At 33.0% G+C, this 14,466-nt stretch overlaps 1 protein-coding gene across 1 annotated transcript in view; it reads right to left on the bottom strand.

Annotated features, from left to right (window-relative positions):
- The window catches only part of LOC118186297 (short-chain dehydrogenase/reductase family 16C member 6-like), a 67,556-nt gene extending 53,735 nt beyond the window's left edge, over nt 1-13,821 (bottom strand). The window contains exon 1 of the mRNA XM_035356383.2: nt 13,560-13,821. Within this exon, the coding sequence (XP_035212274.2) occupies nt 13,560-13,790 (231 nt within the window). The 5' untranslated portion in view covers nt 13,791-13,821. The remainder of the gene's footprint in view (nt 1-13,559) is intronic.
- Between the last annotated feature and the right edge of the window lie 645 nt (nt 13,822-14,466).

Genomic DNA, 14,466 nt, shown 5'->3' with positions numbered 1-14,466 from the left:
GTGGGCCCGCATATGGGAAGGGGGAAGTTACTATAATCAGATGAAAGTTGGTGATTTCCGCATTTCGATTCAGTATTATTTTTAAAAAGGTTCCAAACTGCCGATTTAAGATAAATACCGATAAACATTATTAACATATGTATTAAAAACACTTTTAGAAATTCAAAACCCAAAATTTAATTATTAAATAAGAATTGATACAAAAAATAAAAATCTTTTTGCAAAATCATTCTGTAATTTTATGCTGTGGTCTTCACGTGTGCATAACGTTCCGTTTTCGCTTAAAAAATCAGATCTGCACAAAACCGGCATCGCGCCTAGTTTCAGCATTATTTATACGCTATCAGACGCATTTCGTTATTCTTCCCTTTAGCGATTTTGCGGTATAAAGAATTACTGTACACCTCCAGAAATTATACTGAAATTTCTTCCATTGCTTGCAAATTCCGAGACGGAATATTTTACAATTAAGTCCTTAAAATTGAGGGAAAAAAAAAAAATCACTGTCTATAAATACCGTTGAAACTTCGAACAAAAAATAAAGAAAGCTTAAGAAAATGACGAAGTTGCTAAACAAAAAATTGTCACGGGTCCTGAGATTGTAACGAGTATGGTTGCCTGAAGAATGTTTATGCGCATGGTTGCCAGATTTTGCCACATTCTGGTAATTTGGCGATTTCTATTAAAGATGTTGTAATAATACGTTTAAGTACTAGAAAATCATTTTTAAATAATGATTCTTTTATTTATTTCATAAAATGTTAATGCTTTTGATTGATCTTCTGAATATAACATACTTTTTTGATTCAACATTCGTCATCTCCAATGAAAACATTCCCATCTTTTGTTGTCTCAGTCTTCTGGCGTTTTGACATGTTACTTTTTACGTATTGTATAAGCGCGCGGTTGACATCTGTCAAACACGTGATTAATTTAGCGTTAAGTGCAAACAGAATATAGAAAAACTAGCGGCAGTTCCATTCAAAAGTAAATCAAATCTATGATTTTTTGATTTAGAGCGGTCATACATGTGCAAAAGAGAATGCTATGTAATATTAATGACTAAATGCCAAGTTTTTCTTTTTAGCGCAGGCGGCTGAATACTCCCGGCTTATTTCTTTTGTTTTGTAACTATAATTTTCTTATCTTTCTTATTTCTGTTGTTTTACAGCTATAATTTTCTTATATTTCAAATTCTTATTTTTACGAATAACATTAAAGTACAAATGCAGAAATTGTTTTGCATTTGGTGCTTAAAATTCGTATACAATTCTGATACAGTTCGTATATTGGGGCCACCGTGATTTTTAGTTCGTGTATTACCAAGACTCTTGATAGTTGATTATTTTTGTGCACTTAAACTGATAACACCAACTTAGAATGTTTGTTATAACTTCAGCGTTTAAGATGCGGAAAAGAAATGAAAATCATGGCCTCTGGACACAGGTTTGATTTAGTTTAATTAACGAATCCTAAGGGAAGGGATGCTTTCGTGGAGGAATTTCTATGGAAGACTGGCTCGTATACACCTTACGCATGCGGAAAACCACGGAAACGCCCATGCAGCCCGCCCGTTCGCGGGATTCGAACCTCGAACCGAACTACCAGTGTTCAGCGAATTTACCGCTCGCCGCCCGTGGGCCATGTGCACAGGAACTTTGTTCTAATCAGCGTTACGATAAAATACGCGTGTTTCCATCTTTTTTTTTAAAGTCAATCCACGATATCTGATGATATAAATTAACATTAGTTTAATTTAAATTCCAGTTTGATTTAAAATCAGGTCTCACAATAATTTAAAAACTTGGACTACTTAGAATTATATTAAATTTTGGAACAAAAAATCCATCATTGTTAGAAACGCCGGATAACTTAAAAATCGAGCAATAATTGAAAAAAAAAAACCGAAATTCGGTAATTTAAACTAGAAATTCTAGTAAACTGTCTCTCGGAAAATTTCTTTTTATTTGTAAAAAATCCTGCAAGGATTAATCTGACTAATCGAAGGACATGAGAAAAATTCAACTTAAAGATCTGTCGAATTTTGAAATTTTTGCGGTGTATTGCATTGTCATCGCAAATATGTATGTGTGACGATTTTTTTAAAGGTACGATTTGGAAGAAAAGGTTCATATGTTTAGAGAATGGCCCAAACGACTGATATGAAAGGCAGAAACTCAAACGATTTACTTTATGTTCCAAATCGACACCGGAAAACTGTTTCACAAATATGGACAAATTAACTATTGAATTATGAATTTTGCAAATATAAGAAAACCCTGCTTTGCACTTACTAAGAAATTTAATATAACACACGAAGTTTGCTTCGAAATTAAATCAAAGTTCAATATATTTGTTTGCCAAAGTTAATAACTCCGTTCCCCCTTTTCATTCAGAACTATGTTTCACTTCTTGACTTGATGCTTTCAAAAGCCAGCTAAAATGAGTGTTGCTAATTATTAGATCACTAAAAACGAGCAATCTAATAATTAAGTTAAAAACTCAATTATATATATTTCATGTAATTTTCCAATAATAAAAGTTTGGTTAGATTGCAGATGAACATAAAGTTAACACAGAAGTAATTTTTCCCTGAACTCAGAAAGTGTTTACCGGGGGAATTTATAAAAAAGAAAATAATTCTAACCATTCTAAATAAAGATGTGAAAAAAGTTGCTGACAGGAAGAGAAAAAAATTCTAGAAGCAGACAATTTTAAGGAAAATGTTGTAGCGCAATGGAGAAAAATTCTCAGATATTATCTAATCAAGAAAACAATAATCCACAGTAATTTGATAATTTCCACAATATAAAAACATATGCTTTTTTATGAGAATCTATTAGAATCGCAGAAAAATTTATTAAATTTTAATTAACAAATAACGAAACACTACTGTTATTACTGAGCGTTACTGCAAATTCTATGATCAAGAGATACGTACTTACTATTTAGGTTTTCCTTAAATTTAACGAAATATATTAAAAGTGCATTAATTTGAACACTTGTATTAATTGAGAGACATCTAATACGGCATCGATGTCAGAGGCCTGCTTTCTTATGGCACAACATTCCAAACTTAAATTCGTGAGAGTAGGAATGCATACATAAACGACTACGTGGAGAACTGGCTTGTTATGCATGTTATATCCGGATAAGTTATGAAACCTTCAGGCAGCCAGCCCATTCAACCACAGACATATTACAGCAAAGTTTGTCAAGTGTTTGAGAAGAGCAGGGAAGGGGGGGGAAGGAAATATAGAAGACCTCGGCCTTATAGTTAGGGAATAACATTAGTTCAATGTTAATGAGCAATTTAAAATACAACAGAGTTTCGAGGAATAAATTAAAATACTGATACCAATTATAAATTAGGGCTGGGGTATACTGTTCTCCCAATGTACTCCTGTGGGGCACTTCGTGTCGAATTTTGATGCAGAAATCCCTGCAATCTCACTAGCTGTGGGAAACCTCAAGATAAAGATCGATTGTTTCTCTAAAGCAGTTATTATAGCCGATTCCAAAGCAGCCATCCAAGCTGTAGTTATAAATCATGGCACAGATACCCTGATTATCTCAGAAATAAGACAAACCTTGAACTTCTTTATAAACACAACAAAACAATCGTTTTTCGATGGATCCCTTCACATGTAAGCATCGACGGTAAAGAAAGGGGATACTCACTAGCCAAGAGAGGAACATTTGCGCCACAAGACAGCAAACCACTTAAAAAGCAAATTTTTGAGAAATTAATGGATACTCTTAAATTTGAACAAGCAGCAAAATCAACAAGCAAACCCTGGGCTAACATTCAAGACACATGGTAAAAGTTTTGTCAAAAACCCCATAAAGAGGCTGAGGCAAACTTCAGACTGCAAACAAGTCACGATTGCATGACACATCATCTTAATAAAATTGGCATACTTCCATCAAGTATATGCCACATTTTCAATTCGGGCATCATGAATGCAGAGCATCTTCTTATATGACCAACACTAGATAAAGAGTCTCAAAAAAGTGGTGAAATAGGTAAACTATACTGGAATGTCAAAGTTTTCATGAACTCCTAAAGACTAAATCTCTTATGTTTCTTTCCTTGTTGTTTAAAGTTTTAACTTTTTACTTTTGTTTCCAATGTTCATTTATTCCGATTCTTACTTCACAAATGTTTGTTCTTTATTATTTATCATTCTTGTGTGATACTTTAGCTGTTTTAAATATTTGGATTGATCTTTCGAATAAAGCCATATGTAACAACAAAAAGATCGGTCGCGGACACTTAGCCGACGGGACACTTAACCGACACCAGTTAGACGACATGGACATTTAGCCGACAAGCACAGTTAGCCGACACGGACACTTAGCCGACATGACATTAAGCCGACAATGAGTCTTCCAATGGCTTCCCAATGGTTTTAAATTTCTAATACTTTCACATTTCATTACTACTTTGCTCAACACATCACATTACATTCATTCCCGTATAAAGTCGTTTCGCTCCTCCCACTAATGAAATTTCTTTTCTCTTTCAGGAAGTAGAATGATTCGCCCTACTCCTCCCCACATTGGAACTTTTTTTTTTTTTTTTTTTTTTTTTTTTCTAAAATGCTATTTACACCTTATACAATAACAGGTTAGGCATCGCATATTTATTACAAGTTACTACAATTACAGGTTAGGCATCGCATATTTATTAATATGGGATAGTACTCCGGCAACCGTGTCCTGCGGCCTCGTACCTCGTGTCCTGCGGCCAGAAGTAGGTTTGGTTTATGTAATTACGGCAAAGCCAGAGGGCTATTTGCCTAATGGGAGGGATACCTTCGTGGAGGACTTTCTAAGGAAAACTGGCTCGTATACATGTTACACATGGGGAAAACACCCATGCAGCCTGTCCGTTCGCGGGATTCGAAATTCGGATTGAACTGCCAGTGTTCAGTGACTTTACCGCTCGGCCGCTGCAGGGCCTAACAGAAATAGAAAGACCGTTTTTCTTAATATATAACCAATCTCTTCCAATAAAATTGCCTTTTTAGGCTAGAAATTTATAAATGCATTCAGGAAAATGTACACCAAAAATTTCCCTATTACCATGTAGCTACAACAGAAACGAGAAAGAGAAGGAATGAAAAAGAAAAAAATGAGTTAATGAAATGTGAAATGAAAATTTATACATTCTTAACGTATATTGAGAAAATTAAATTTTATGAGAAAAACATAACACAATATAACATATTATATTCAAAATTACACATCGCGACTCTCAAAACAGAGTACATAATATTATCTAATTACATGACTGATCTAGTTAAATCTAGTTTTGATAGATGACACCACATTACGGTGACTTTTCAGGATGTCTCGCTTTGCTCCGCCCTGCTTGGTGCTCCTCCTTCTGCAGATTCCTCCGATTTCTCTTCGGAGATTTTCCAATGTCTGGAATTTTATATCAGCAACGTTTTCGATATAGGAAGAGTGAAAAATGTAGTTTTTGAGAATAGAATTCAGTTATGAATGAAATAAAACCTTAAAGAATATTTTACTTCTAAATTAAACATAATGCATCAGTTTAGTGCCATAAACATTAATCTAAGTATTTTATTTTATGAGAGAGGCGTGGTCAATAAAATTTTACAGAATTTTTAGTACAGCCCATTATAAACGTCAATAGTTTATACCTTTGCTTCTCTTGATGCACTTTTTTTAATTGTTTCTAATAACAAAATATATATTTCGAAACTAACCCTTCACGACCATATGTTTCCATGAAAAGTATAATTCAAGAATAACAATTTTTATTGCATATTTAGATTTTTCATGACAGGGAAAGGAAATTTTATTTGTGGAAGGAGCGGAACAATTTTGTACAGAAAAGAATGTAACATGATGTATTGAGTAAAATAGTAATGAAATGTAAAGGTATTAGAAATTTGAAAGCGTTTAGAAGAGCGAAATTGGAAAATTAATATCGTTAAGTAAACAAGAAAAATTATTAATGATGTGAAAGTGTTCAAAAGAACCCAGTTGATTTAATAAAGAAGCATTACGAATAATTTTTGAAGAACCTAAATGTATTTAAGTGACCGCCGTACTTAGCTAAAAAAATTCTTTTTTTCCTTTCGAAATTTAATTCATATTCCCTGACGAGAAATTTCAGCGCTTTTTCAGTTTGGCCAATATATACCAAACAGCACGATACATATCAAACAATGCTAAATTAACACAATAATTAAAAGCACATATGAGATCTATAAGAATCGAAAAATGAATTTTACTGATAGGTGAAAAAATAACTTAAATATTGAACTTATGGAGAAGTCGAGAAATTTTGTAATTGATAGTAAGTTTAATTATTGGGTACGTGCCAGTTAAACGTCACTGTCGGCTTAGTATTCTGTTGAGTAAATAAATGTCTTGACAAGTGTCCCGTAACTAAATGTCCTGACGGCTAACTCTCTGTGCCGGCCAAATGTCCTGTCGGCTAAGTGTCCTTGTCGTCTAAATGTCCTGTCGGCTAATTGTCCTTGTCGGCTAATTGTCCGTGTCGGCTAACTGTCCGTGGTGTCGGCTAAGTGTCACGGACCCCAAAAAGATAGGTAGCTTGGTTTGTTTTATGGCAAAGCACTCGAGGGTTATCTCCCTAAGGGGAGGAATGCCTTTGTGGAGAGTTTTCTTATAGGAAACTGGCTCGTAGTTTGGCCAATATATACACGGGGAAAATCACAAAGAAAGCTATCTAGCCAGTCCGTTTACCTTGATTCGAATTCTGGACCGAATTATCAGTGTTCAGTGACTTTAACGCTCGGCCGCTGATTGACTCCAGTTATTTAAGTCTGATTGAGGGCCATAATATTTCGTACAGATTCCTTTTCAATAAAGCAGTATACTCAAGTATCACTATAAATTTAACTGAGCAGTAAAAATATAATGCACTAAATTCCTTAGATTTTTTTCTGTTCAGAAATGTACCGATATTAAGACTTACTCGTTTTTGATTCAAGCGATCCAATATTCTATACATCAACTGAAATACTTATTGAAAAGGCCAAATAATTATGATAAAGCATTCCAAGACTATTTGCCTAGAAAACAGTGCCTTTATAGAGAACTTACGAAAAACTGTTCGTATTTACATACGAGAAAAACACTTCGCTAGACTTTTTCACCTGTTTGGAGTAAAATAGAGGAGAAAGTACTAGTTTTCTATGACCTAGGTAGCATGACGATTGCTCGGCCTGTGCGAAATACTATATGATAGTTGAGTATACGAAAAGTAGGGATAGCTGTCTGAATAAAGAAATGTTTTCGTTAAGATCTTTTTCAATAAGATATACTTAGGTAACATAAACGAAAAATTACGCTTTCCTTTCTCGAGGAATCGAATTTTACAACCAATTGTCAGAACTCTTGTGTCTTAAACGAATCATTTGTGGAAAGATAATGTTTCCAACACTAGTTTATGCTGAAACCCATTCGGTAAATTTTCTAGATTCACTACACGGATTGATGGCAATCAAATATATATCATTTTTGAGCATTTCAACATTAATTCAATTACGGGAACTTTACGCCAATTTAATTACGAAAATTTACCGAACTTTGTTCGTAACAAATGTGTTAAGTGACAGAAATCGCGAAGTTATGTTTAAAACTAAAACACGCACTTAAGGAAGCACTTAAGGAAGGAAAAAGACATGCTAAATCCAACTCATTATCATACGATTCTTACACACAGTTTCTTATGCTGTGAAGTACAATTAATTCACTGTTCTTTCCCAGCAGGAAATTAAAGTTACTGTTTACGTAAGCTGTAAAATTATTCAGTTGAAAGCTTGGCGTTTCTTTCCTGTTTGTCATTTTGAAAATTAATGTCCAAAATCTTACGTTTCGTTTGGTAAATTATAGAGAAGTGCAAAAAAGGGAAGGTTAAAAATATAATTGCGCGGTTTTTCTTTTGCAGTTAGGGAATTTAAATCCAAAATTAACAGCTGTTAATACCATCTCAGTCACGTTAAAATAAATGTTCCGTTTCAAGCGGAAAATGAGATCCGCCAACTTTATTCGCAATGTTCTTCTTACTAAAGTAAAAATAAAAGACAGCACAACAGAAGTATAGCCAATTTCTAACGATATTAATAGAAGGTTAACCTTGACCTTTGTAATCAACTCCATGGTGATAAGTCTGGTGAATAAGTCTTTAAAGTGATGTGTTATTCTCCATAGTGAATAAGTCTTTATAAAGTGATGTCATTCGCTCGGTCATTAGTTGCTGATTTGATTGAGCCGATTCATTACAGAAAAAATATTTGAAAATTATTTGGAACACATGGGTGTCTTCGCAATGGCATGAGAAATACTGAATTATATTTACCTCACACGTAAATAAGACCACACAAGTCCTGATGAAACAAGCCTATTCTAGCACTGAGAACTGAGATTACGATAACGCAGTTATCAAGATTGAATAGTTTTGATTAAAGCAAATCGAGGACTATCTTCTTACGTTGTGCTTTCCTGAAGGGAACTTAGAAAAACTGGCTCGATTTCTTTACGCAGGCGGAAAACTGAAAACTGTCATTCAGGAAAATCATTTGATGGAATTCATGCATTTACAGATATTCTGCTGTTTTAATCACTGATTATCCTTAATTGTAAATATTTCTTAACGTTGCATTTTCCTTTTCGGAGCAGCGTGAGAAATCTTACTAAAGACAAATATGCCTAAATAATGAACAGTTTGACCAAGAATAGCTTGCTATCACTTTAGATACATTTTTAATTGAGAAGTGGTGGACAAATTTTCTGTTAAAATATACTAAAACATAAAAACACGAACCAACTTGAGAAGATAAGCCTAGGAAAATTTCCATCTTCCCTCAGCATCCTATTTCCAGGTTCAATAATTTATGTAATGCCATTGAGGCCCTAGAAAAGGTAACGTGCATGGATGGCCATTATTCGACCAGAGCCTTTCAGTATTAGACTTAGATTTTAAATTAATATATCTTGTATATGTAGTTTCTTCTAAAATATAAAATTTTAAATTGCATCACTTAATTTGTTTAGTTTTATGGAAAAGATAACCAGTTCAGTGAATAGGGTTTTATTTTCTAAAACTAGATAGAATACTGAAGAAATTAATGTTTTATGTGAGAATTTTCCCCATCGTGCTGTCTACTCGTAAACTCACACAGCCCACCAACGATCGAGTGATAAATATCGCTGAACATTGGTAAATCGACCTGCCGTTCCAATCCTGGCGAACGGGCTGGCTGCATGAGCGTTTTCGTGGTTTCCCCATTTGCAACGTATATACGAGTCAGTTTCCCTTAGAAAGTCCTCTACGGAGGCATCCCTTCCTTTAGGCAGATAGCCCTCGAGTGCTTTCCCATAATCAAAATAAACCGAACCAGACCGTTGAGACTCGGACATCACTCTGTTACTCAGAATCGTTGCTGCAGTTTCTGGACCCGATTCTGCTTCAAAACTGGACTGCTACTCGCTCAATGGCCTGCTTATTACTGTTTGTTTCCGAGCGGCCTATCAAATTATACAACATGCCAAAATATGCTTAATTTTAGGATATAAGTAAGAGGTGGAGGACATAAGGTTTAGCCATTTTCACTGCACGGCTTAACTCATTATTAATAATCTAAAGAGGGAGTTTTGTAAAAGATCATAATTCCAGTTTGTTTTTTTACAAAATTAAATTAAAAAACCATTCTCTGAATAGGTAATTTTTAGTAAATTTAGGTTATTTTGGATTACTAAAACGTTGTAAAAGAACGGATTGAAACGAAATCCAAAAGTGACTTTAGTCAACTATATTTTGCACACAGAATAATAAATTAAGGTTGTAAAGCACTGAATAAAAGATATTTTAATGGAATTCATGAAGATATTCAGGAAGATAATATGTCAGTTATTGACATATTATAATAAATGAGCATATATATATATATATACTAGCAATGAATGTCGGCTGATTGTTAAGAGAAATCAAATAGCAATTTCTACAATACTAGATGTCGACGAGACGTCAGATTTATCGAAATATGAGCTCAGTTAATTAAAGTTGGCTATTCAAATACTTTTATTCCCTTTTTTTTTCATTAATTCACGTTAAACAGTTTTCATTTCATAACGAATGTTGCTAACTTTGAATTGTCACAATGGTTGATACAATTAAGATTTTTGAATATTTCTGTGAGGTATAATAATTTAGTGTCTAGCCGCCCAGCTGGTGTAGTGGTGACTGCCGTAGCGATGGTACCGGGATCGAATCCCGGAAAAGGCATGGTTGCAACTGTTTGTCCCTTCACAGGAGGCAACGCTGGCCATCTATTAGGTGCTTTCATAATGAAATGACCACCACTTATGGCCCTTATAGTAACGCAAGGCTAATGGCTATTAAATAAATAATTTAATATATATTTAAGAGATATAAGAGACCCTTACGATAAAAGTACCCTGGACTGGATTAAATTAGATCATATGGATTACGGCAAAGAATTCTGAGCTATCTGCCTAAGGACATATTTTTGGAAGCCTTTCTAAATGAAATTGGGATGATATCCATGCAGCTAACCCATTTACCAGAATTTAAACTCGAGTCGAACGACCAGTGTTCAGCAATATTACCGCTATGCCACCAGTGGATGAAATAAGTAGGGCTCGCTTACTTTTTTCAACTACACTAAGCTTATAATTTAAAAAGTTAAACTGAAAATTGTGTATGCATATACAAGTATATACTTCAACACGTTTATTTTGTGAACGACGTTCATTGGCATAAATTCTTTAAAATGGCTTTCAGTATTCATTTGACGATCACGGTTGTTTAGACTTTCTTAATGAGTACTAAACACTTATGTATACTAAAGACACTTTTGCTAAAATCCTCAACTCTAGTATACGGTTTTAGGTAAGGAGGTAGTTCATGGCAAAATGCTTGAGGGTTTTATTAACAACGAGGACTTAAACTGAGCACATAAATACGAAATCCCTCAAATAAAATTTTCCCATTTTTATATAAAATTAAATTGAAACAGAAATAAAAACAGGATCATTGCTCAATGGTAATGCACATGTTTACTTATGAAATTCTAGGAAATAGCGTTTAGTGATTTTTAAGACGCTAAAAATTTTTAAAAGTGCCTTCTCCTTCACATGAAAACAGTAACTTCGATTTACTATATAAGAAAGAGCCAATATGAAATAAAACTATATCTCGTTTATGTATTTACAATAACCTAAAAGTTGCAATCTGCCACGAAATGTCGTAAAAGTAAATTAATAGATCTAAAAATAGCTTTAATTTGTAACTGATACGATTGAAAACCTTGCACTTAGTTTAATCGGATCATAAATTCCATATAAATATATTTTCAAACGCTTTTAAATTGAATTACAAAAATACTAAATTTAAGATAAAAAGGAGCTCTACATTTTTACTAAAAGCATAAAAGGACCGAGGCTTTGGTATTCTCCAGCTAAATAACACTATCAAATTGAACTAAATAGATGGATCCTTGTATCAAAAGAAACTTAAAGGTAATTTGGAAACTAAGAAAAATTAAGATAAAAGTTCTTAAAAATTAGTAACTTCTGAATTCCAAGTAGAGAATTTTTATGTAAAATTTATAAACTTCACACTCTTGTATTTATTAATTCCAATTAAATGCTATTAACTAACTATATCTAGTAATTCCATGCAAAATAATTAGCGTTTCATAAATAGCATTCAACGGCAAGGTAGTCAGTTGTTTTAAGTGCTTGATTAAAAGAGTAAAATACTCATTTTAAAACCGAGATTTTGAAAACTGTATTTACAATATTTTAATTACATACAGAAATTAACATGCGTATTTAAAATTCAGGAATAAAATTTTGAAATTCAGATCTTGTTTCTCTAATTTAGGATACTTTTCACGTTTTTCTTAAAATGCATTGCACATACCAAAATCCAGCTGATTTAACTGAGCATGACTCCGTGAATATTTGTGCGACACCTCATACTGTCAGTATTAATCGCGAAAGTAAAATTTCACTCTGAGGTATTTTAGTTTTCAATTATATATTTCTAAACAGATTGTGTGCGCAAAATCTATGTGTAATATATCCACCTTAATCATGAAATTCTAGAATAACTTGCAAGATCCTCTGCTATTTCTAATTTGTAGTTCTTGTTTCTGAACGGTGAAAAAGATACACAGTATTTAAACTATTGTAAAACTTCGTCGCAGTCAACTCAAAGTGAACATGCAGTAGCCCAGTTACTGCATGTTCACTAAAAATTATTTTTATTTCAAGTATTTTATGCTTTTGCAAGTGTTTATTTATTTCATAAAATTAACTTTCAACGTTTTGTTAATATTGTTATTTCTTTTAAGCTGAACGGCAACAAGCAGTTAGTCATATTTTCTTTTACGCTGAATGGCAATGAATAGTGATTCATAATTAGTTTGGTTTTTGAATGTCGAATCTCTTGTGATTGTTATTCTAGCATCAGCTCATTTTGATAGCTGTAAAATAAAAACAGTAAACTTAGCTATTCCTTAGTGATTCTTGCTGCTTCTAATTATAATTTAATTTGAATATCAGTAGTCAAGATTACAAACATAATTTCGTAGAAATTAGACAAACATCGGTAATGATTATCACTATGATCACGATCTCAACAGACGACCAAAATTAATCTGGAATCTTTGTGGTAGTTTTGAGGAAATTCCAGCATTTCTTTAAAATTATCTTGAAACTGAAATTCAAATTATAGACCAAAACTGATATTAATAGTCATATTCTACTAAAAATACTAATAAAATTTAGGTACTAAGACTATATGGGTATTCGATAAATATGCAGATAAAGTTTTGATCTAACTACCTTTTAGTCGACTAATGTCATTTGACTAATTATTAGCATTTTTTTTTTTTAAAGGAAGGAAGGGCAGATTTGAAGATTAAATCGACTGATTTTGTTTAAGATTATGTCAACGATTTCGATGGCCTGAGCATATCAAGATCACAAATTACAAACTGAAGGAAATTTCATAACATGAAATCTACGAAAGAATCTAAGAACTAATTTAGCTTGATCATTTAACCCATATATAAAATGAAACTCTGTTTTGTTACTAAACAGAAATCCTGTAGCTAGGCGTAAAAGAAAAAGTTTCAAAAAGTGGACGCACATTCAAACATTTGAGTAACACTAATTATAACACGAAAAGAAAAAAAAAGCAGAGTTGCATCTAGTATAAGCATAGCTAAATTTCCTACTTCTATAAATTTCTCGCTATTATAATATAAGGTATGTCTAGTTTGAAATATTGTTAATCAAATTTTGTCACGCTCATTTCTATTAAAAATGATATAAATAATAACATGTAAAATCCGTTACTATATGACCACCAGAAAAAAGAGTTTTATTTTAATTTATTTATTTTTAACTAATTAACACTTTTAAGTTCTTTTACCATTTCTGATACTTTTAAATAAGTTTGTGAGTTATACATGCTTTTCTATAAAAGTTTAATTAAGGAATGTGACACAATTGCTTACTTCATTCATATCTACAAGAACGACTCGCGCCCCAAGTAATGCAAATTTCTGAGCAATTAACCTTCCTAGTCCACCAGCAGCACCTGTAACTAAGATAACTTTGTCTCGAACGCATTTTGGAGGTTCAGGTATGATAGCTCTGAAAATAGCATGCAAAACAATTCCTATCGTCTTTATCACCAACCATATAAATTCGCAGGTTACTTCCAAGGCACTCATCGCCGCGGGCATGCACCGACTGAAACTGGAAGGGCAACTGTAGAAGCGAAATGTACGAAACTGGCAAAATCAAGTTATACAACCGTGAAAAAATTTATCCCTGCTTTTGTCCCTTTATGGGATTTCTTTTCCCTATCGTTTGCTTCTATTTCTTTAATTTATATTATATTTCTGTGGTTTCTGTAGAGATATGCTCTTTCTACTGTAACTTATTTAATTCTGAATCGAATTGAAAGCAATTTAGTTGTCTGTTCATAATACTAAAACGTTTGCATTAACACCGTATTGCTTTGCCAAGGAAGTGCCGTATGCAGATTCGATTTGAGTTGTCTACCATTTTCCTAAAGAAATGTCGAGACGAAGACAACTATTAGAAGTATTAAGGTTTCTTATTTTGAATATATATATAGTATATACATTCCCATAACGCTTTGCCAAAAGCGTAATATGTATGAATTTCCATAACGTTTGATATATACTGAGATATATTCACATTTAGGAAAAAATTGAAGGAAATTGAAAATTTCTTTGTGAAATTAATAGTACAAGTTATCTAGCCGTAGGAAGATAGATATAAATAAATAAATAAATTCTAAAAGGCTTTAAGATTTTATATTGTGCCCAAACGGGCGTTTCTTTTCATTTACAGATACATACACGTTTCGAGAGCATTTGGGTTAACGCCGTA

This window comes from Stegodyphus dumicola, chromosome 2, assembly GCF_044657685.1.
Source record: "Stegodyphus dumicola isolate Sdum_Otavi_A_Nest chromosome 2, ASM4465768v1".
NCBI classification, from domain to species: domain Eukaryota; kingdom Metazoa; phylum Arthropoda; class Arachnida; order Araneae; family Eresidae; genus Stegodyphus; species Stegodyphus dumicola.
This window is presented reverse-complemented; position numbering and strand designations above follow the sequence as displayed.